General features: G+C 44.4%; 1 protein-coding gene across 2 annotated transcripts in view; it reads right to left on the bottom strand.

The window, feature by feature from the left end:
* The window catches only part of COL5A3 (collagen type V alpha 3 chain), a 117,954-nt gene that overhangs the window by 39,080 nt on the left and 57,797 nt on the right, over positions 1-21,077 (bottom strand). For both annotated transcript variants that reach the window (XM_035101564.2, XM_035101583.2), the window contains 17 exons: positions 19,942-19,995; positions 19,786-19,839; positions 18,525-18,578; positions 18,384-18,437; positions 17,012-17,056; positions 14,774-14,827; positions 12,283-12,327; positions 10,188-10,241; positions 9,422-9,466; positions 9,041-9,094; positions 6,753-6,797; positions 6,140-6,193; positions 3,459-3,503; positions 2,539-2,592; positions 2,209-2,316; positions 1,318-1,371; positions 1,175-1,228 (listed from right to left, as the gene is read on the bottom strand). In XM_035101564.2, coding sequence (XP_034957455.2) covers positions 1,175-1,228; positions 1,318-1,371; positions 2,209-2,316; positions 2,539-2,592; positions 3,459-3,503; positions 6,140-6,193; positions 6,753-6,797; positions 9,041-9,094; positions 9,422-9,466; positions 10,188-10,241; positions 12,283-12,327; positions 14,774-14,827; positions 17,012-17,056; positions 18,384-18,437; positions 18,525-18,578; positions 19,786-19,839; positions 19,942-19,995 — 927 coding nt within the window. The remainder of the gene's footprint in view (positions 1-1,174; positions 1,229-1,317; positions 1,372-2,208; positions 2,317-2,538; positions 2,593-3,458; positions 3,504-6,139; positions 6,194-6,752; positions 6,798-9,040; positions 9,095-9,421; positions 9,467-10,187; positions 10,242-12,282; positions 12,328-14,773; positions 14,828-17,011; positions 17,057-18,383; positions 18,438-18,524; positions 18,579-19,785; positions 19,840-19,941; positions 19,996-21,077) is intronic.

Genomic DNA, 21,077 nt, shown 5'->3' on the forward strand with positions numbered 1-21,077 from the left:
ATTCATCTCTTGACTATGCAAACTAGAGATGGGGAACCTATTGCCTTGCAGATGTTGTCAGCCTACAACTCGCACCATCCCTCACCAATGTGAGGGATGATGGGAGGCCAAGTTTGGAAGGGGTGAGTTAGCTCAGATGCAGGCTTGCACCTGAAAATCATGCCTTCTGCCCCGGCAAGCCTTATCTTCAATCCTAGATGTGTAAGGACTGAGGGAAAGCACTCTGCACATGCTCAGATACACTTTTATCTTGGTTTCATAAATTTCAGAACTAAGCCCTTCACTTTGAAAACAGGTTTCAGGGTTGAACCCCAAATCAGATTAAGCCCTAGTACATTGCAAGGCATGGGGCAGAAAACCCTATTACAAAGTCTGAAGGCCTTGTTCTCTGACACCCATATTGCCACCAAGGATGGAGAGAGGCAAGAAAGTGCTCAAGGGGAGAAGGGCCCCCTGGTGTGAACCTCCTGTTTAGGGAAGTTTTTAATGTTTGATGTTGTTGCTTTTTTATTATTCTGTTGGGAGCCACCCATAGTGGCTGGGGAACCCAGCCAGATGAGTGGGGCATAAATAAAAAATTATGATGATGATGATGATGATGATGAACATGGGTTGGTGCCAATTACTTAAGGTTATGAAGGGAGACATAGCAATTCTAAAATATTAAAATTATAATTCCATAGCTTATACAGTGGTACCTCATGTTACAAACACTTTGGGTTACAGACTCCACTAACCTGGAAGTGGTACCTCGGGTTAAGAACTTTACCTCAGGATGAGAACAGAAATCATGCACCGGTAGCGTGGCGGCAGTGGGAGGCCCCATTAGCTAAAGTGGTACCTCAGGTTAAGAACGGTTTCAGGTTAAGAACAGACCTCCGGAATGAATTAAGTTTGTAACCTGAGGTACCACTGTACTGGCCTTTCCTCCAGCTGGCTGGCTCTGCCCTGCCACTCTCACAATCTCATTGGCTTCTGTCCTCTTTGCTATCTTTCAACTATCTCACAACTTCTCATGAGGCAAGTCAATCGAAAAATCAAGTTCCCCTTAAAAAAGCTCAGCAACTTACTTTTTGAAATATGGCAACCCTACCATACCTACAACCCCTGGATGTGCCTTCCATTCACATGGTGCTCTCCAGATGTGGCCCCTGTTTCCCATGGCTCCACTCACCCGTTTGCCTTTTTCTCCAATGAGGCCCAGAGGCCCTGGAAATCCAGTTGAGCCCTGCAGAAAAACCACACCGTCACGGTAAAGCAGATGATGACCGGGGACATGTCATCCTTCCTTTACCTCACAAATCTCCTCATACTCACCTTAGGTCCCTGGCGCCCAGGGTATCCTGGTAGGCCTGGCACCCCCAATTTGCCCTGCAAAAATAGAAGATCAAAGTCTTAAAGTGCCCCCAAAACAGTGGTGTAGCATGTGGGGGGGCACAGGGATGGTGACCTCCAGGCGCAAAATGAGAGGCTCCCTGCTGAACTCCTGCTGCCTTCTGGAGCCACACGGAAGCAAGCCATGCCTTCATCCTTTGGGGCTGGGGCAGTGCCTCCTTCTTGGACGCCTGTGTGTGCCCTGTCCCTGAACTGGCCAGAGGCGCTGACTCTCCTGGCCTGTGAGGTGGTGAGGCCCAGGGAATGCTGGGTGCCAGTGAGAGCAGTGGCCCAGGCCCAGGGTAGGGAGGAGGAGGCTGTGGTGGGGGATGAGCCACGGTAGCTGCGGAAGAAGGAGTGGCAGCTCCACTTGGCACTCCTGGCACTGGCCTCCCCAGCAGTGAGGGGTCATGGCCAGCAGGCAACAGTGGGGCATGCAAGGGCAGCCCAGAGCTCTCACAGCATGGATGCCCACCAATGTGCCCCCCAGCCCACCCCATGACTTGCCACTGCCACCCACATGCCACCCAACTGGCTCAAGGGGGGAGGGGGCCGTGGCCGACCACCCAGGAGGGAGGGAGGCAGGAAAGGGCCCAAGGGGCGAAGGGCCCCCTGGTGCGCACCTCCATCCCAGCTCCTCACCAGGAGGCTCAACACTTTCCCCGCCCCAGGCATCAGCAACCCATGCTACACCACTGCAAAAAAGGACTAGACAACTCCTTGAAAGTGGGTAGAGATGAGAACTGTGTGTAAAGTAGTGTGAACCTAGTGTAAAGTAGCTAGCTACCTGTTCCTAAAAATAGGCACAGGGAGGGTGATGGGTCAATGACTCACCTTCTCACCAGCTGGCCCAGAAGAACCAGCTTCCCCCACAGGTCCTGCCTGCCCTTTCAGCCCCTCAGGGCCATCCTCACCACGTACACCCAATGGGCCAGCATCACCCTGTCAGAAATAAAAACAAAAGGGTGGTTGTAGCAGAATCCGGGGGTAAAAATATTGGGAGGTCAGGGATTTACAGATTCCCCAGTACAAGAACTGGAGTCATTTAGGAAAATGACATGGGTAAGCATACATTAGTTTGCTTTATATTAAATTGTGTGATTAGCACACTCAAAGTTCTTAAATGTACAGAACCATTGGCATATGGGAAGGGGTATCGCTCACCCGGTCACCTTTTGGCCCCATGTCACCCTTGAAACCAGGAAATCCATCTTCTCCCTATAAAGAGACAACAGGTAGCCAGAGCAGTAGAAGTGCCTAGGTCTCTAAATTTGACACTGATGTGTGGCATCAAGAAGCATACATATCCACACTGCCGATGTCCCCAACTTCTCTGCTATACTAGCTGCCCAATTTGGGTGATGTTCAGAGGGCCTTCCCTTTCTCCTTTTACCAAAACCTCCCCTTACAATCCTTGCCAACACCACAAACCCTCCAAAGGACCCAAATGGAACTCCTTCAAGAGCAGAAGTGGAGGGCTGAGCCACACAACTGCTCCTGGAGGATGACTGGGAAGTGTTGGAATATTTCAGTTTTCTGAGAGGGTAAGGGGTCTCTCTCGGGATCTGAGTGGCCAGAGACTGGTACAAATTGCCCGTATTAGGACAATTAGCTAGCAAACCTGCTAGCAGAACTACTAACTCAAATTTACTTGCAAAATTTCGAATCTTCAGTTTTCCCAGTTACAAATAGTTGGCAATTATAATAATTTTATAAAACAAAGAAGATGTTAAATTTGGCAGGTAGATACTTAACACCATTTATAATTTATCAGGAAGAAATAAAAAATCTCAGCTTGTTTTAAAAAAAAATACTCCAGTGAGCAACCTGGCTGCTGAATTCTGCACTAACTGAAGTTTCCAAACCGTCTTCAGAGGCAGCCCTGCATAGAATACATTGCAGTAATGTAACCTTGAGGTTACCAGAGCATAGACAACCCAGATTATTCCCCAGATTAAATTTCCATAATTTGTTACATGGTGTACAACAAGTAGAGAAAGCAGGAACAGACAAGTCGTATCCGGAGATTAGAATAAATCCATGAGATCTGTTGTCTGAAATAGACCCCTGACCTGAAAACTCACCTTCTCACCTTTGCTACCTTTGAGGCCCCTCATGCCAAATGCTCCCTGCGGAAACATGGAAAGGTACAGCAGTGTTAGCCAAAAGAATTTAAAAAATAGCATCAAGCCTTTAAAAAACTCCCACTTTTATTATTTATTTATTTGACAATAGATGCATATTGTTAAAGAAAAAAACATTTGAATGATTCAACTCATTTGATTAAAAAATAGAAATAGAATAGAAATTCACTATCCTTAGTCCAAAAATCCACTAACCTTAGTCCAAAGATAAAGTATTCCTGACAAAACATGTAAATTAGATTTTCCATATATCTTACTACACCAGTACATGCTTTAACAACAAAAAATCCTTCAGCTAAAGAGTCATCAATCTGTCAACCCGCTCTGATCTGAAACAAAACAGTTAATTTAACCATACATACTGTGCTCCAGCCTTAGTGAACCAGTCCTGCACATTGGCGGGGCCGGGGAGGGGGGGGGATTCTATTCCAGTTGTAAGCAATAGTTATACAGGCTGCACTTACTAAACTGAGCACCATCTCTCTGACATCTGTAGGTATTGCATCCTTACAAGGTAAAAAAGGATGGTTAAGCCCAGTCAAAGGCGACTATGGGGTTGCGGCACTCATCTTGCTTTCAGGCCGAGGGAGCCAGCATTTGTCTTCAGACAGCTTTCCGGGTCATGTGGCCAGCATGACTAAACCGCTTCTGGTGCAACGGAATACCGTGACAGAAACCAGAGTGCACAGAAACTCCATTTACCTTCCTGCCACAGCAGTACCTATTTATCTACTCGCGCTGGTGTGCTTTCGAACTGCTAGGTTGGCAAAAGCTGGGACAGAGCAATGGGAGCTCACTGATTGGCAAGCCAAAGAGGATCAGTGGTTTAGACCACAGCACTACCCGTGTCCCTGCATCCTTATTACAACCAAGTAAGACCAGTGGGTCTATTGGCGGAATATATCCCATAATTGTTTCAATTTCTTTAACAATATCAATCCAGAAATTTGTTTTATTTTAAGACAGTGCCAGAAAATATTTAAGATATGTGTGTTAGGCATCTTAAATCTCCAACACGAGCTACTGACCATTTTATACATATGGTAAAGATGTTTTGATGTTAAATAACATCTAAAAATCATTTTATAGAATCTTCCTTCAAGATCCGTTCTGCCATACCCATCTCCACGTATTTGTCTTCCTAAAGAACCGAGTCTTCCTAGACAACCATACTCGGTAATTAAGGTGTGAATACGGTTTCTAAATTGCAAATATTGGGTTAGCAGTTTTTACAGCTTCAGAGATGCTAGAGATATTAAAACAGCCAATCAATTCTTAACAAAAAAAACACTATCATCTTATACAAATGTTTATTAGCAGCAAACCAGTTTGATACACAGCTATTAAAGGAGGAGTGGAATAAAGATTTGAGATTTTGGTCTCGACCAAGCAATGGGGAAATGTGTTAAGTTCTATAACAAGGGTGTCTCTGGACTTTAAACTAAGAGTCAAACAACAAACAATATTATTCAGAACTTACTGGACTCCATTATGTCTGGCAGAGGTAATAAAGAGATGATCAACAGAATAATCTTAAATTTGCAGAGGAAAATATCCTTTTGCGTTATATACCCAATTATTTACCCAGTACATGGAAGCAACAAAGGGGCAACTCTACATTCAATAGAGATTTTTGAGCTACTCTGGGTCTTTCACCAAAAACATCTACAAAAACCTTTTGTCAATTGTGGATGATTTAAGTGAATCCCCAAAGGTAAATTCGAAAATAAAAATTAATATTTTTGGCAACATCATCATTTTCAGACTGCTGTTTCCCCAACAATTTCCCCAACTATGAAGTAATTAATTGTGACCAATATGCAATTTCCCCCTTAAACCATTTGCTTATGTTCAAGGCTAGCTTTTCAGATTTTGTATGGTTGCTCTATTTGTTTACAAATAGTGTGACATCATCTGCATATAAGCTAATTTTAAATTCTTCTGACCAATTTTAGCTACATTATTTGTAGCATTTGATCTAATAATTTCCACTAAAGGTTCAATAAATAATGCAAATTAATAGTGGGGATTGTGGCTTGCATTAAACATGCAGTACCAATGGATGGCCTTGTACCTCTTTAAAAATAAAATAAGTCAAATGAGAGAGAGAGAGAGAGAGAGAGAGAGAGAGAGAGAGAGAGAGAGAGAGAGAGAGAGAGAGAGAGAGAAAGCGCTATGCTAGATCTGGGATAACATGAGCAGGTACTGAGTCTGGAAAAACAAGGCCAAGAAGTCAGGTATGAAGAAGTACCAAAGGCTTGAATATCTTGCACAGAAGAACCTTACATAACCTGAGTATGGTTGGATAGCACACTTGGTTAGAGCACTGTGCTGATAATGCTAAGGCTGCAGGTTCGATCCCCATATGGGCAGTTGCATATTCCTGCATTGCAGTGAGTTGGACTAGATGATCCACAGGGTCCCTTCCAACTCTCCAATTCTATGATTCTATGATGATTTAGTAGTTCTTGCTTGTAATGGCATTGGTTTTCATTAGGTTTACTTTCAAGACTACAGCTGTAAATTGAGGATCCAGTAGCACGTGACAGTGTGGTGGTGGGGGGGAGAAAACCCAGCCGTGATTCTCATTCTGGGTTAAAAAACTTGGTAAAAGGACCTACCTTGACACCACGGGGACCTGGGTAGCCTATTGGACCTGCTGCACCAGACAGACCCTGCAGGAAAAAAGTTGTTCTTTTTTTTCAATCAGTCTCTTTTATTGGCTTACAGAGGATACAAAAATTTATAAGTCAAAGTATTAAACTGAAGTCTATTCATAAAATAAGACATGCAATGGTTTTGACTTGTGTTGTACCACAAGGACAAGGACTTTCTGAATATGGAATTTTCGAGAATCTTCTCTGCAGGATTGCAGTTGGCATGACTTTACATGTTGCAAGGGAGAAAGCTCTATGTCGGTGGGGATCATACAGGTGATGTAAATATGGAGTGGCCTCAACAGAGAGCAAGATTTTTTGGCTGTACTACTGATATTTTGGAATTCAGTCTCTAGAAATCTGTGCTTAATTGTTTGAAATGCTTCTAACAGCGGGAGCATAAGCAATGAGATATATTTTTAAAAAGATGCATCCCCAAACATTTCTTGAAGACACGAATATTAACATGTCCTGGTTTATACTATGCCTGAGTTTTTAGCATGGTGGAAGAGGCCAAGGGACAATCTTCAGGTCCCTCCTTAGCATGTACACATGCCTGGGAGACTCAGGCTTTTACCTGTGCTCCTTTCTCCCCAGCTGGCCCTTCTCTTCCAGGATGACCCTGAAAAGCAACGTAGAAGACACCAATGAAAGATGCGGCTGCTTGAAGAGGTGATGCCTGATTAAAGATATTGCAGCCCTCAACAAAGAGCCATCGAACATGGAATATGCTTCACACACACACCCCCACAAAAATAGCTCTCCCTCCTGGCTGCTCCTGCTTTTGCTTATGAACACATGTGAGCATGGGGCAGGTGGGGTGGGGGTCAGCAATCATCTACTTTTAGTTGGCTAGTTTTTCCTCCATGGCCTGTTAAAGAAATACAGTGGACACTCGGGTTGCGAACGTGATCCGTGTGGGAGGCACGTTCGCAACCCATAGTGCTGCGTCTGCACATGCGTGGGTTGTGATTTGGCACTTCTGCGCATGTGCAAAGTGCAATTTAGCACTTCTACTACTCATGCGGAAGTGCCAAAATCCGGGAGTAACCTGTTCGGGTACTTCCGGGTTCGGCGCGGGACGCAACCTGAAAATACGCAACCTGAAGTGTCTATAACCGAAGGTATGACTGTACTGGGAAATGTGGAGAAAGAAATGGAATCTATTAATACTTAAGAAAATGTATAATACTTAAGAAAAACTACTTCTCTAAGGATGTGTGGGTGTGGTAAGAGCTTGAACCAGGTTCAATAAAAGGTAAAAAGGTAAAGGACCCCTGGATGGTTTAGCCAAAGGCGACTATGGAGTGCAGCGCTCATCTCGCTTTTGAGGCCGAGGGAGCTGGCGTTTGTCCACAGACAGTTTTCTGGGTCATGTGGCCAGCATGACTAATCCACTTCTGGTGCAACGAAACACCGTGATGGAAGCAAGAGCATATGAAAAATTTGTTTACCTTACTGCTGCAGTGGTACCTATTTATCTACTTACACTGGTATGCTTTCAAACTGCTAGGCTGGCAGAAGATGGTACAGAGCAACGGGAACTCACCCCATCGCTCAGATTCGAACCGCCGTCCTTCCGATTGGCAAGTCCAAGAGGCTGGGTGCAGTAATCCAATCAGGGGGAAAGGGGAAGCAAACTATGCTTAGGGCACCTTTTCTAGCCCCTCCCCCTTTTGGGGGTGAGCAGAGTGGATCCTAAGTAGGGTTGCTCAGTCATGGATACAGCTGCCAAGCTGCTCAACTGCCTCATTCCTTGAGTCAGAGCGAATGAATCTGTATCCACCGCCCAGGTGCCGGTTCATGACTAGGGGCTTCTAGATTTCACGGTCCTGCCCCTGTTAGCATTTGCCAATCACCATGGGCCTTTTTTGGGTTTGGGTTTGGGATGGGTTTTTAGAAGACACGTGTGTGTAAATTTGTTTTACATGTGTAGATCAGTGCACGCTGACCAACACAGTTTTGCAGTAAGGCTCTATTCCGATGACATGAGGATCACGACAACCAGTAGATTTTTATCTGCTGCAGCCTTCATCCACCTTCACAGCTGTTGTAACACACCACTTGTCATCATCTGTCTGTTCTGCTGTTGAGGACTTTTTGGATCATTCTTTGCCTAGCTCCTCCCTTTGACCTTACTGCCTTGGGTGACCCTGCTGAGAGTACGAGATTCCTGACGGCTTTGCTCACAAGGGTCATAGGAATGTGCAAGCCCACTCACCACGACAAGGTGATGATCCCGTGAGTGAGAATGCAGGTTGGTACATTAGGGTGAACTACCCTACCAAACTCAGCCTGCCCCCGCCTAGCCCCCACCTGCTTGCCTTCCTGTTTACAACTGGTCCAGAGTTTGACACTGCCTGCCAGCTCCTTAGTCTAAAGGCTCATCCACACTTCTGCTTGTTCCAAGCCTAGAAAGCACAAATCCAAGAGGTTTTCAGCCATCCTATGTTTTCTAGGCAGAAGTCCAAATGGTTTTCCATTTGCCCACCACTTTCCCCAGGAGGAAAACCTATTCTTTGCCACTGAATCAGAGCAAAGGTCAATCTGCAGAAAACCCGACTGACATTTGATCCGATTCAGTGGTAAAGAGAGGGTTTTCTTGGAGGAAAGCGGCATGGCGAACTGAAGTGTGGATGAGCCCAAGTGTTGCCCTTACAGAACTCAGCAGCAAGGAAGATGGGAGGGGGGCCACTATAATTAGTTGGCTCTGTCTGTCATGGGCTCTGGCTCAACCTCTGTTTGTGTCCCTAATGTCTACCCTGCCAGTCTCAATGGGCACCAGCCACCACTGATCCAGATGTTGCAGCAACTCAGAAGGAAACACCCATTGTCATGTACGGTTTGTGGATCCTTGGCACTTACTGGAGGTCCATCCACCCCAGGCATTCCTGGTATCCCTGGTTTTCCTTGTGGGCCCTGCAGGGAAGAAAAAGGATGGTCAGCAAGGCACTATTTGAATCCCGTCTTGCTCAAGGCAGAGCAGGAAAATAGGGACTGTGATGTAAATGTGTTCTTTTAAATGTGAATGGCAAAGGAGGTGTGAATCCTGACTGTAGCAAGAAATGCTTTGTGAACAGGGATTTTCTAGTACAGCTCAGAGATCTCCCAGACCGAAAAGCATGTATCTGGACACACTGCAACAGGCCAACCAGTACATTCCAAAGCAGGCCTCTAAAACATACCCACCCACCCCATAAGCAATATTTTCATGCCTTGGCTCAAAACATCCATGCTCCAACTCACCTTTTCACCTGGAAGCCCCACAGGACCCTGGGGACCAGGCAGACCCTATGAGAAAGAGTCAAATTAGAGGAGATGAGGCAAATATTAATTAAAAGAGAAGGCGGGGAACAGTCCTACATTCCTGATGCTTCTACAGGTGAAGACAGATTTCAGAGCACTTAGGCTGCTCTGTTCAATTCTAAACATACATTCTCCCCTCCAAAGTTAAGCTTGGGGCAGGGGCGTAGGTTTCAAGTAGATCAACTATGCACAGCACTGATTTGAAGACCCCTAAGATATCAGAAAGGTGTTCCCCCATGATGAGAATATTCAGGTAGTACTTTTAAAAATAAATAGTGCATCTGAAATGTGGGGTGGGGAGACTGATGGATGAACCAGCATTCAATTTTCTGGCATGCCTGCCTGTCTTTTCACCTGTATAGGAGGGAACAAACCAGGCTCTTATCACATCTTAAGAGTTCTTTAAGTTTCCATATGCTTTATGTTTCCCAGTCTTCACCCAATGAAGCCCAACCCTAATACCCACCCCTTGGTTATCACTCTCAGGACTGAAGTAGATACTAAGGGGACCTTCACTCCTGGGGCTAACAGCAGCTATGTGCAGAGACCATTTTTGGCCAGACCATAGTTGGGAGTAAAGGGTTAGCTGCCACAGTCCCTTCAAAATTACCCCCCCCCCAGTATCAATGGCTTGTTGTTGTTTTAAGAAAGGTTCAGTTTGTTTCTATCACATCTAATTTGCCCTCCCCACATCACATACACACACCTGAGATCCAGGGTTGCCCTGCTGTCCAGGGGGGCCTGGTTCACCTTGAATGCCCTGGGGACATAAAATCCTGCAGTCAATCAGTATTCTGTGCATATACAGCTACATAGGTAGCATAGAGCAAAAGAGACAACACACAAAGTGGTGCAAAATTGTGGCTAAATTTGCTGGAGGGATTTGAAAACTGAAAAGCCTGAAAACAGGAAGGTTTGCGTCTTTGACCATCTGGGATACTGGCATTATGATGCTGGGCTGCATTTAATTTACCACTTTTAAACCTTCCTCAGCAGTTATCTGATTGAGCTGGGGGCCAAATTCGTATAAAGGTAAGTAGAAGCACCTCAGTGTAGTTACAAAAATCTGCATAGCGATTAGGAACTGTCTCATCTAACCTCTCTGAGCTAACCTGAGCTAACCTATTTATTGCTCCAGTCCAAATAATTAAACTTCAAGATAGCCAAAGAACACGAGTGCTTATGTTCTATCAGATGGAAACAAATCAACAAAAGCACTGCTTTGTACAGTAATTACTATATGTTGCTTCTAGCCTATTCTGGACATTTAGGCCACAATCCAGCAATGGATTTAAATATGCTGGAGGAGCACACCTAATTCTGTGGTAAGATTGTAGCCTTCATCTTCAGAATGAGTGATCTTGTTTACAATGTCCTTCCAAGTGCACAGAAAGCAAAGCAAGACATCCATTATTTCACAATCGACTCTCTTGTCTCTAAGGAGACATAATTCTGCAGTGCAAAAGGATGTGGGCCACATGACTAAAGATTTTGGATTATGCTCCTCGGTAGCATAAAGGCTGCATTTAGTTGCAAATCAGCATGTGTTAATTGTTACAGCAGCAAGTTAGCATGTACTTTGTTCAGGAAATATATGAATTGCGAAATTGAGAGCTTGATTGAAAACTATGGGTTGGATCCAACAAAATTGTCCCAGTTATGCTAGGACTTTTTGTGCAACAGAACCTCTTCTTCCTCTTCTCCCTATGCGTTCTGGGGATTCCCCCAATGCACTGGAGCAGATTAGGGGGCAGGAAGAAGAGAGGGAGGGGAGGTTCTGATGCACAAGTGGAAGTCCTTACACAAATGGAATTACTTCATTGGATACTTCCTCTTTGTGTGATTTTAGTTACTGATTTAAATTGCCTTGTAATAAAAAAATAAAAAATACCACCCTGCAGAAATCTCACATTCATATGTGAATTTGCACTATAAATGCAGCAACCTCCCCATGACTTCACACATAATGAAAGCACATAAATACACTATTTCAGCTGGATCTTATGTTTTTCTGGATATGCATCCTTCAATTAAGCAACTAATTCAGAGGCTTAAAATCCCAATATGACAAGACTATAGCATTGCATTTATGTTCATTTTGTAGGTTGCATTACATGGAAGAAAGGATGTACCTCACCAGATTGTGAAGGGGTTTACAACCTTAGAAATACTTGTGGTATTCCTGGTAACAATCTTATGTTGGTATGTATTTATAATATTGAATAGATCATTTTGTTATATGAATGTATAAGAAGAGATTTTCATTTGCATCTTTTTATATCACTTAGGCCTCAAGCGGCTGAAGAAGGCAAAAGGTTGTTTTTATTCCAGAAAACCTTGTTCTGCTTGCATCTACTTATGGACTTCGCACTTCATGGGATCCACATATATTGGGTCCTTTTTGAACATTTGTTGTAATACGTTATTTGGATTTACATGACAGAGCGGTCGAGTGCCACTGCTATTTACTACATTGTTTACCCCTATGTGGAGATAAATTAGACACTGTATGTAATTTTCTCAGCAGGTTGCGTTTTTTGGGGGTTTATTATGGAAAAGAAGATGCAGCAAATTGAGGCCTGTCAATCCACATTTGGAGCTACTGGGCACAAGACAAGAAATTTCTTGATAGAACAGGGTGGACTGTCCTGGAACAGCAACACAGGCAGGGTCCGCCTAGGGAGGAGGAAGATTACCCATTGCAGAAGATGAACCCTTGGTTGGAGGAATGTGACACACAAAAGCAGGACTTTCCCTTTACCATAAACCAGGGAAATTCACAACTGCCTGTGCTCTCTTACCAAGTTGCCTTTGTGTCCAGGGGCTCCATCAATACCGCTAACACCCTATGGGATGGGAACACAGAACAGAGAACAAACTCAAAAGACGTGCCAAGAATGAAACTGCATCAGAATCTAGGGTTGCCATATGTCCAGAATTTCCTGGACATATCCGGAATACTGAAGTCAGAAGTAGTGTCCGGGTAGAAATTGCTAAACTTTGCCCCACCCCCAAAAGCTCAACAACTTCTCTGTCCGGATTTTCACTGTTTGAAATATGGCAACCCTATCAGAGTCTTATGAACCACTTATTGTTTTTCAGTTTCAAAACAAGTAGCTCCAAATTCTAACTTCAAGATTCTCAGATTTGGTCTCCATTTGGGCTTTTTGTTTCGTTTCGGGCTGCTGCTCTGAGAAGTCATTGGCATTTTGCCACTGAAATGTGAGTTCTGCCTTTCAGACCCAGTGCAGATGTAATATTCCCAATCTCCCGGTCACAGTTATAAAATTATGAGTTTGCTAGTCACTCACATGATTCTTCGCTCCTCCAATCTCCCATGTGAATGTCCCTCTTCCTTCCATTATCTAATTTAATTACAGAGTATTGCTGTGTCTGCCGTGAGGCTCATGCTCAAATTCTCTCTAAACCCGTTTTTCAAACCAGCTATTAGCACAATCCTGGCTCATGCTAACTATAGGCAATTCTGCACAGCAGTTTATTGTGGACTTTGTGCAGCTCATGCCTGGAAGCTTTTCACATCATCCACATGACGTTCTCCTCCTCAGAATGCCAGCCTGTACTTTTTCCTCCTTCAATCTGGAATTTCCTTACTGTAGAAAATCCAGTAATAACAAATATCCCATAATGCTCCTTGGTGCAGTGTGTGTGTGTGTGTGTGTGTGTGTGTGTGTGTGTGTGTTTGTGTCTCACGTCTCACCTTCATTGAGTGGTGTCTATTGCCATACCCTTACTTCTGTTTGCTCCTTGCATGAGCAGACTTGCACAAGTTCTCTAAGAATAAATGCTTCGGTCCAGTTAGTCCTCTGAATAGAGAGGGACAGCAAGCGTATGCCAGTCATTTTGAAAACTACGGTAATTCTTCTTTCCCAGCCATCTCCAACTGACCTTCACCTTAAAGCACCTTGGGAATAGTGTTGCTGAGAGGGGGGTGGAAGCCTCTTGCTGTTTTCTAAGAGCCTTTGTGGCTGTAGGAATAAGTTCTAGGGCAATGGATCCCAACTGGTGGTCCCACTCAGGGGGTCTGCGGCACCATTCACATAACAAAAACTACCACAGAGATTCCATACCCCTCAATTGTCCTGAAATCGGGACATCCCATTTTGGGGTGCCATACTCTGATGGCACCCCAAAACATGCATCCTGGTTTTTTACTGGGACATGTTGGAGGGTATGTAGAGATATGAAAATTTTCAAAAGTATGGGGGTTAAGGCTAAGCTTTTGAAAAACAGGGAGTCTGCAGTACTTAGCTAGTACTTAGCTAATTAGGAACATAGAACTGCCAGAGTTTGTTTTTTTAAGGAAACAGCTGGAAACGGCAAACATGAATGCCCCCAAACGTCTGTAATGCTGCAGGAGACTTTTGGAGAGGTTTGAGAAAACAGTGCAACTGATTCATCTCTCTCCCAGCAACATGATCAGATCTGGGGTGCTTTAAGTTGAAGTTGGAAGACAGTTGTAGAAGCCTGGGAGAGGAATTTTCTAAATTTACAGGAAGCTTGGCACATGCACACACCCACTCTAAGCACTAAAGCACTCCCTGTTTGTTTTTAATTATTACAGATCTTGCACAATCCTATTACATCAGAAGTGTACAAAAATACTTTCCTTAAAAAAAAGAAGTTCTGTAAACTAACTGGGGGAAGGGTGACTGAGGAGAGAGGCAAAACAACAACATACTCAGGATATTTTCTGCCAAGCTCCACAGAGCTGGGCTGGGGGGTGGCAAGCAGAGGAACAGCAATTAATATGAGTGGGGGAAAACATGGAAAATGACCCATTTACAAGATAATGCACCCATCTGGACACAGCCTATGACCAGCACTTGTGGAGAGTGATGCTAAACTGTGGTTAAAACAAACCATGAAAGGGTAGACAATGCTCATTTGGAAGAGGGAAGGGAGAAAGCATATCTACAGCACATGCCTAATCTCCTAAATGAGGACTGGGAGGTCAGAGACATTATATCTGCACTGGGCCTTAAATACATACATAAATACCACAACATCAAAAGCAAATCTCAAAACCGAACTCAAAATTCGAAAGTTAAACAGTGCCCCAAATTCAAATGGTAAATTCAAGTTTAGAGTTGCAAATAGCGGAGCAGGAATTCAGATGCGTTAAACGTTGCCTCTTAATGCAGTTCTTCCGATTCACTGAACCATGGAATAATTACAGAGTTGGAAGGACGAGGAAGCCTAGTCCAAGCCTCCCCTTGAACTCATTTCTGTTCTCTCCAAGCGCAGGAAGGGGAGAGGAAAAAGGATTCATACCATCTGGCCTGGGGGACCAGGAGCACCTCGTGAGCCAGCCAAACCACGGGTACCCTAGGAAAAAAGAGGGACATGTTAGTGAGGCCTAAATAATGTGCACTGCACATTCTTCTGAAGGCCTTTCTGCGTTCTCTGACAAGTGTGCCCCAACCGTTATTTGATTTTCAGTGGATCCTCCTTTTGTAAACCTTTATCCATCCCAGAAGTGCATGCTACAACACTTGCAGAAAGTTTAAATATTCATGTTTGTTTGTGTTTTAACTGGATGAGCACTTAGAACAGGCACCCCCAAACTGCGGCCCTCCAGATGTTTTGGCCTACAACTCCCATGATCCCTAGCTAACAGGACCAGTGGTCGGGGAAGATGGGAATTGTAGTCCAAAACATCTGGAGGGCTGAAGTTTGGGGATGCCTGACTTAGAACATGGGGGCTTCAAAAGGCCATGGATAAATCCATCTCTCTCTCTCTCTCTCTCTCACACACACACACACACACACACACACACACTAACCACCAGGTATGCATGACAGTCTAACAGCCACATTGAACATGTCAATTGCAACAGCAAAGACTATACTTGCAAGAAATGCACAGAATGAAATTTGTGGGAACTTGTGGTGTTCCTATAATAGAATGCAACGCCAAAGAGGTAGACATTACATTAAAGGTCCTCCCTTCTCTCCACTTCTGCAATGTCTGTCCTGCCTCACTTTGCATTATGTTGTCACAATGTTCTGTTCCCTGCCCTCTGCCAGCAGTTGCCAATAAGAAGTTACCACCACCTGAGCAGGTGCTTCATCCCACCTTAGTGTAAATTGCCTTAAAAATGCATCAGACAGATTCAGGAAGAATGCCTTTAGGGTAGCCAGGGCCGGATTTAGGTTTGATGAGGTCCTAACCTAAGCTATTAAAGGTAATGGGTCCATCATAGGAGCCAACACAACACAAAACACTTGCTGTATGTAGGTTTTATTTTATGGGGTTTTATCTTATATTTTGGAAAGGAATATCCAGTTGTTTTTTCCTTTATTTTGGGGGGCCCCCAAAAGAGTGGGGCCCTAAGCTACAGCTTGTTTAGCTTATACGTAAATCCAGCACTGAGGGCAGCCCAATATAATATCTCCATTTTGGGCAGAGCGGGGAGGAAAATCTTCTCCTGGACTGTACCACAATAGGCAGTAGGTGGCAATGTTGCACATTTGAATGCTTCCCCACCAAAATATTCCCTGCACATAAAAAAATGAACATGTTAAGGAGAAGGCTTCTTCTCAGGAAAAAACATACTGCAGCTTTTTCTTTTTTATGTGGGAGCAGTTGAACATCCAACTTCACTACGGCAGCCTAAAGTTCTTCAGTCCAGAAACAGTTTTACCACTCAGTTCTGCCAGTCATCCACACTTCCCTTTGTGCAGAGATTTCTTTTATATTGACCTGCCAGTTTCCCTGAGAAAACCCACAGTTTACTGTTGAGTTTGTTCTGATTGAGCAGTAAACCCCAGGTTTTCCCAGGGAAATTGGTGGGACAACAGAAAAACCTCTCAAACCCGTGCCTGGAAATCTCAGGACAAACTGAAGTGTGGATGAGTGCAGAGACAGAGTGCAGGATTAAGAGGGACATTTGATCTGGCCTGGCTTAGACATTCTTTTTATTTTAAAATGTAGTTTTAGATATAATATTTTTGCAACATTAACATGGAGATTAGAAAGCACCATTGCACTGATTCAATAAATTATAAAATTATTTTCCCCACAGCCATGGTATTTCAAAAAAGACAGAAAACAACGCATTAAAGCCTTGCATTATCTGGCTTCCCTATATCTTTCATTTTCCCAAATGAGACTTACAATGGTTATTACTTGAGCATAACAGCTAGTCATTACTTTAAGGTGATAAGGCATTAATAACAATATCTCGTTCGTTTTTCAGAAACAAATGCTTTAGAAAGACAGGAAAATTGTTGAAAGCATGCAGTTTGTGCCATCTCCTTGAAATACATTTTATTTTTAAAAAGAAAACGGAAAAAAATCAGGCAGCTTGGCAGTTGTTAGGCTGTTTATGATACCCCCACTTGTACCTGTCATTTCACATTCCAGGCTACAGCAAGACTGCATGTTTTCCTGAAGGTTTCTGGTTTCCATTGCTGCTCCACCCACCCCACGGAAGTGGCATAGGCCAACTTCATCCCAGAGCACCTAGGCATCCTGAACAGTCCTGCATCTGAGGGGCAGATACTCACAGCTTCCCCAGGCTGTCCTCTAGGGCCTTGCACACCCTCAGAGCCCTGTGAAAAGAAGGAGGTGGAATGAGAGCTCCACCCGGGTATTGAGTTGTGTCCACCCCAGCTGCTGGTTCCCCCAGCAGGAAACACACAATAACCACTTAATGCACACTCACCACCCCTACCCTCAATTTCTCCATATTTCTGACGGTGTGTTTTGCTCCTAAGGGCTCCTATGTATTAAGCAGCTCCCCCCCCCCCCCGCCAAATAGACCCCTTTCTATCTTCAGAGAATACTTTTGAAACTGACCTGTCTGCTGAGGATCGCCAGTCTCCTGTGGCATCCCACTGTGTGCAGGGGATTCTGGGACATGTTGTTCCAAGGCGCACCCAGTTCATGATGGGCACTAAACAGACTCTAATCAACCCCCCATAAGAGTCTAATAACCTCCCTACATTTGTACATTGCAAGAGAAGGCTGGCAGTGGTGGGAAAGCCATCTTTCATAAAAGCTGGTCTCATTGCAGAATCCCTGAGAAGCAATACCATGGAACACCCACAGAGAATGGGCAGTGTTATGGGGTGGCACTGGGAGCTAGAGCTCCAAATCTTTGCAGCAAGCCCAAGATTTCCTGCACCTACCCTTTCTTTGCATTTTATTTCATGCTATCATTTCACTCACACAGCAGCTAGGTGCACTGCAAAAAGCACAGTGCTAGTGACATCCATCGTACTAATTTCTCATAGAGTTCTATACATATAAATTAGCCAATTGGGTGCAAATTTGTATCACAGACCCGAACCCCGGTTGCATCGCAGTGGCTCTGCCACAAATAAAAATTGTGATAGTGTCTGCTTCAAGCGCACCAACTCCTAGGGGCCAAGGCAGTTTCAGGCCAACTGAAGAATTTTTGGAGGAGGCCAAGCCCCCTCAATATTCAGGGGGCGTTCAGCTCTGCCCCTGGCATTGCACATACAATGTCAGGGCATTGTGTGGCATCATGCAACGTTGCACACATGATGTCACGGCATCGCATGCACAGGCCCCGTTAATCTTCTCAAGAAAATGGCGCCTCTGGTCTGCTTTGAAACTGATCAAGTACCTCCTCTTTCCATAGATCTATGAGATGACCCCACATATTGATCCAATCCTTTCCCACCTTTTCCCTTGAGCTTTAATGCACTGGGCCACCCTAGTGGTGCTACAGCAGCCTTGATCTTGTAACCACACATTTCTCTGCTCATTGTCACAATAATTTGGGTCAATGCAATTCAATTTAGAGCAGTTGCAGTATTTTTCTAAAGAACAACACTCCTTGCATCTTCTAAAAGAAAACAGCACTTTCCAGCTATCAGTTTTCATCCCCATATGCCTTGGATCAATGCTTACCTTAGGACCATTCTCACCAGGAGCTCCAGGGGGACCTGGCTTGCCTACATCTCCCTGTAAAAAGTAAAGCAAGAATTAGAGATGATAAGATGATACCAAAGATAGGCAGCCCTGGTATCACAAATATTTGGAGATACTTACTTGGTTTCCCTTTTCTCCAGGAAGTCCTGGGAGCCCATCAAAGCCCCTGTCACCCTATAAGAAAGAAGCATTAGCACCACAAGGAGAGCCCAATATTTGGGCCAGTGAGCATGTCTGCCTATATTGAAAATGCTTCCTTTTTAAAAATTCCCCAAGATCTTTGTTTCTCATTCCTACAATCCTTTTAATTGTGAAAAAAGCTTTGTTGTAATGATCAAATCCATCCTGACAACCCAGGAAGGTCTGTGGGGGATATTCCATATATGTACAGTGGTACCTCTGGATACGAACAGGATCCATTCCAGAGCCCCATACACATCCAGAGCAGTACTTACTCTGAAGCGCCAAATTTGCGCATGCTCCCCACACGATTCAGTATTTCTGCGCACACGTGTGATGTCATTCGGTGTGCATGTGCGAATCGCTGAACTCAGAAGTAACCCGTTCCGTTACTTCCGGGTTCGGTGCGTATGTATCCTGTGTCGTACGTGACCCGAAGCATACGTAACTAGAGGTATGACTGTATTCCCAGTAGAGTGAAGTGTATGTATAATATCTATATCTGTCTGTCTGTCTGTCTGTCTAAACTGGTGTTTGGTTGGTTTTTTAAAATCTTTTTTGGCAGATGAATTCTGCAATATGCAATTACTGCAATAATGGTTCATTGGGGTGCATTTATACTAGCGTGCTGACACATCTTTCTGCTTTAGCGGGTGTTTTGCAATGCTTCCCCAATATTACCATGTGGCTGCTCTCTGGATGAGCACTCTTGCACTATAGTGCCCATCCCATTAACTCCTGCTAAAAAAATTAAACTTTCTAGGGTTTTGTTTTGGGGTTTTTTGTAGTCAGATGCTAAGGACAGGCAATGGGCTGTTTGTGGGCTGAGTGGAAGCTTCTGTCCAGCCAGTATTGGAAGCAGAAGGATAGGCCCTGGATCTGTTCCATCAGGAGGGCTCTTCTCATGTCCCTACACAACTTTTGTTTTGTTTCCAGTACTTGGACAAAATACAGAGGAAGCAGTTTTGATTTGAAGAAAGAAAGAAAGAAAGAAAGAAAGAAAGAAAGAAAGAAAGAAAGAAAGAAAGAAAGAAAGAGAATGATCCCATGTCAACATACCAATTGAAAACATGTCTTAGCTCTACTTACACCCTACTAGTTGTGCCAACTGCAGAAAATGCCAACCCACAGTGGGACTGGGCACCTCAGAATTCACTCCATCCCCTCCACCAATTTCACCCCTCAAGAAAGATCTAGAGACCTTAGGTCCAGTTTCTCCTGGAAGTCCTCTGGCACCATCTGCTCCTGAGCGACCCTTTATTTGAGAAAGGAAAGGAAAGGGTGAGAGAAAGGGGTGGCAGGATTATTACGCAATGTCACTCAGCCATGGATGGGATCCTGGGGCAAAGGTGCTTACCCGCTTGCCAATTTTCCCTGGGGGCCCTATTGATCCCTGTATCCCAGGTGAGCCCTGTAACAAGAAGGGAAACAGTTCAGATCAAGAGTGGCTTCACATGTCACCTCTCCTAACACCTCAAGATTTTCCTCCATGTTTGAAGAAGAATGGAGCCCTTTGTAATGATTGACAGGTGGAAGCTTTTGCTATCAATGGAAACTTATGATTTGACTAAGTTGCATTTCCCCAGATCTTGCAGGGGGTCCAGAATGCAATGGCAAGATTGCTTACTTGTGCCAGCTGTAGTGAACACATTGCATTGGCCAACAGAGAGATTATACAGGCCCAATTCAAAGTAGTGGTTTTAAACATTAAAACCCTTAACAGCCTTGGATATTTAGAGGAATACCTCTTCCCATATATTTCCAGATTCATAGGAGAGGATCTGCTTTGGGATCCCCTACCAGATTGAAGGCCTCCTCTAGTGCAGTCCCTGATTTTGGGATACCTTGCTGAGAGAAGCTAGGCTGGCAAATTCCCAACCTGCAATGAGAAGGGTCATAAGACGTTTCTTACTTAGGAAACAATCTTATTGTCTTCCTGGAGCTTTGCTTGTTTTATGTATTACTGCTTCAATGGTTTGAATGAATTCCATAATTGCTTTTACCATAAGCTGCTGTGAATGCTTTTATTTATTTATAATTTTTTGGCCTGGAAGCAGGATATAAATATAAGTAACTATTTTTTTTAAAAAGGGAAAAAAGGAAAAGGAAATTGTCAGTATGGGATGAGATTAGGCAAAGCACAAGGGAAAAAGCCAAAAGGGGAGAGATGTACATGATCCTGAGGGGGTGGGATCTTTTCACCCCTGCCTACTTGGGGGAAAGGAGAAGGAGAACAGACTGGAAAAAAAATGGGCTTCATAACTCATTTGCAAGTAATTCCAGAGCCCTGCAGTGTAAGGGCTGCCCCACCACAGCAGGAAATGCCTGCAAGTTTAAAACGCTCAGTCAGGGATGGGGACCTGTGGTCCTCTGGCTGTTGCTGGATTTCCACTCCCACCAGCCCCAGACAGCATGGTCAATAGCCAAGGATGCAGGGGAGCTGTAAGCAACCAACATCTGGAGGGCCTCCAGTCCCCCCTCCCTCGGCTATGG

The sequence above is a fragment of the Zootoca vivipara genome, chromosome 2 (genome assembly GCF_963506605.1).
Source record: "Zootoca vivipara chromosome 2, rZooViv1.1, whole genome shotgun sequence".
NCBI lineage: Eukaryota > Metazoa > Chordata > Lepidosauria > Squamata > Lacertidae > Zootoca > Zootoca vivipara.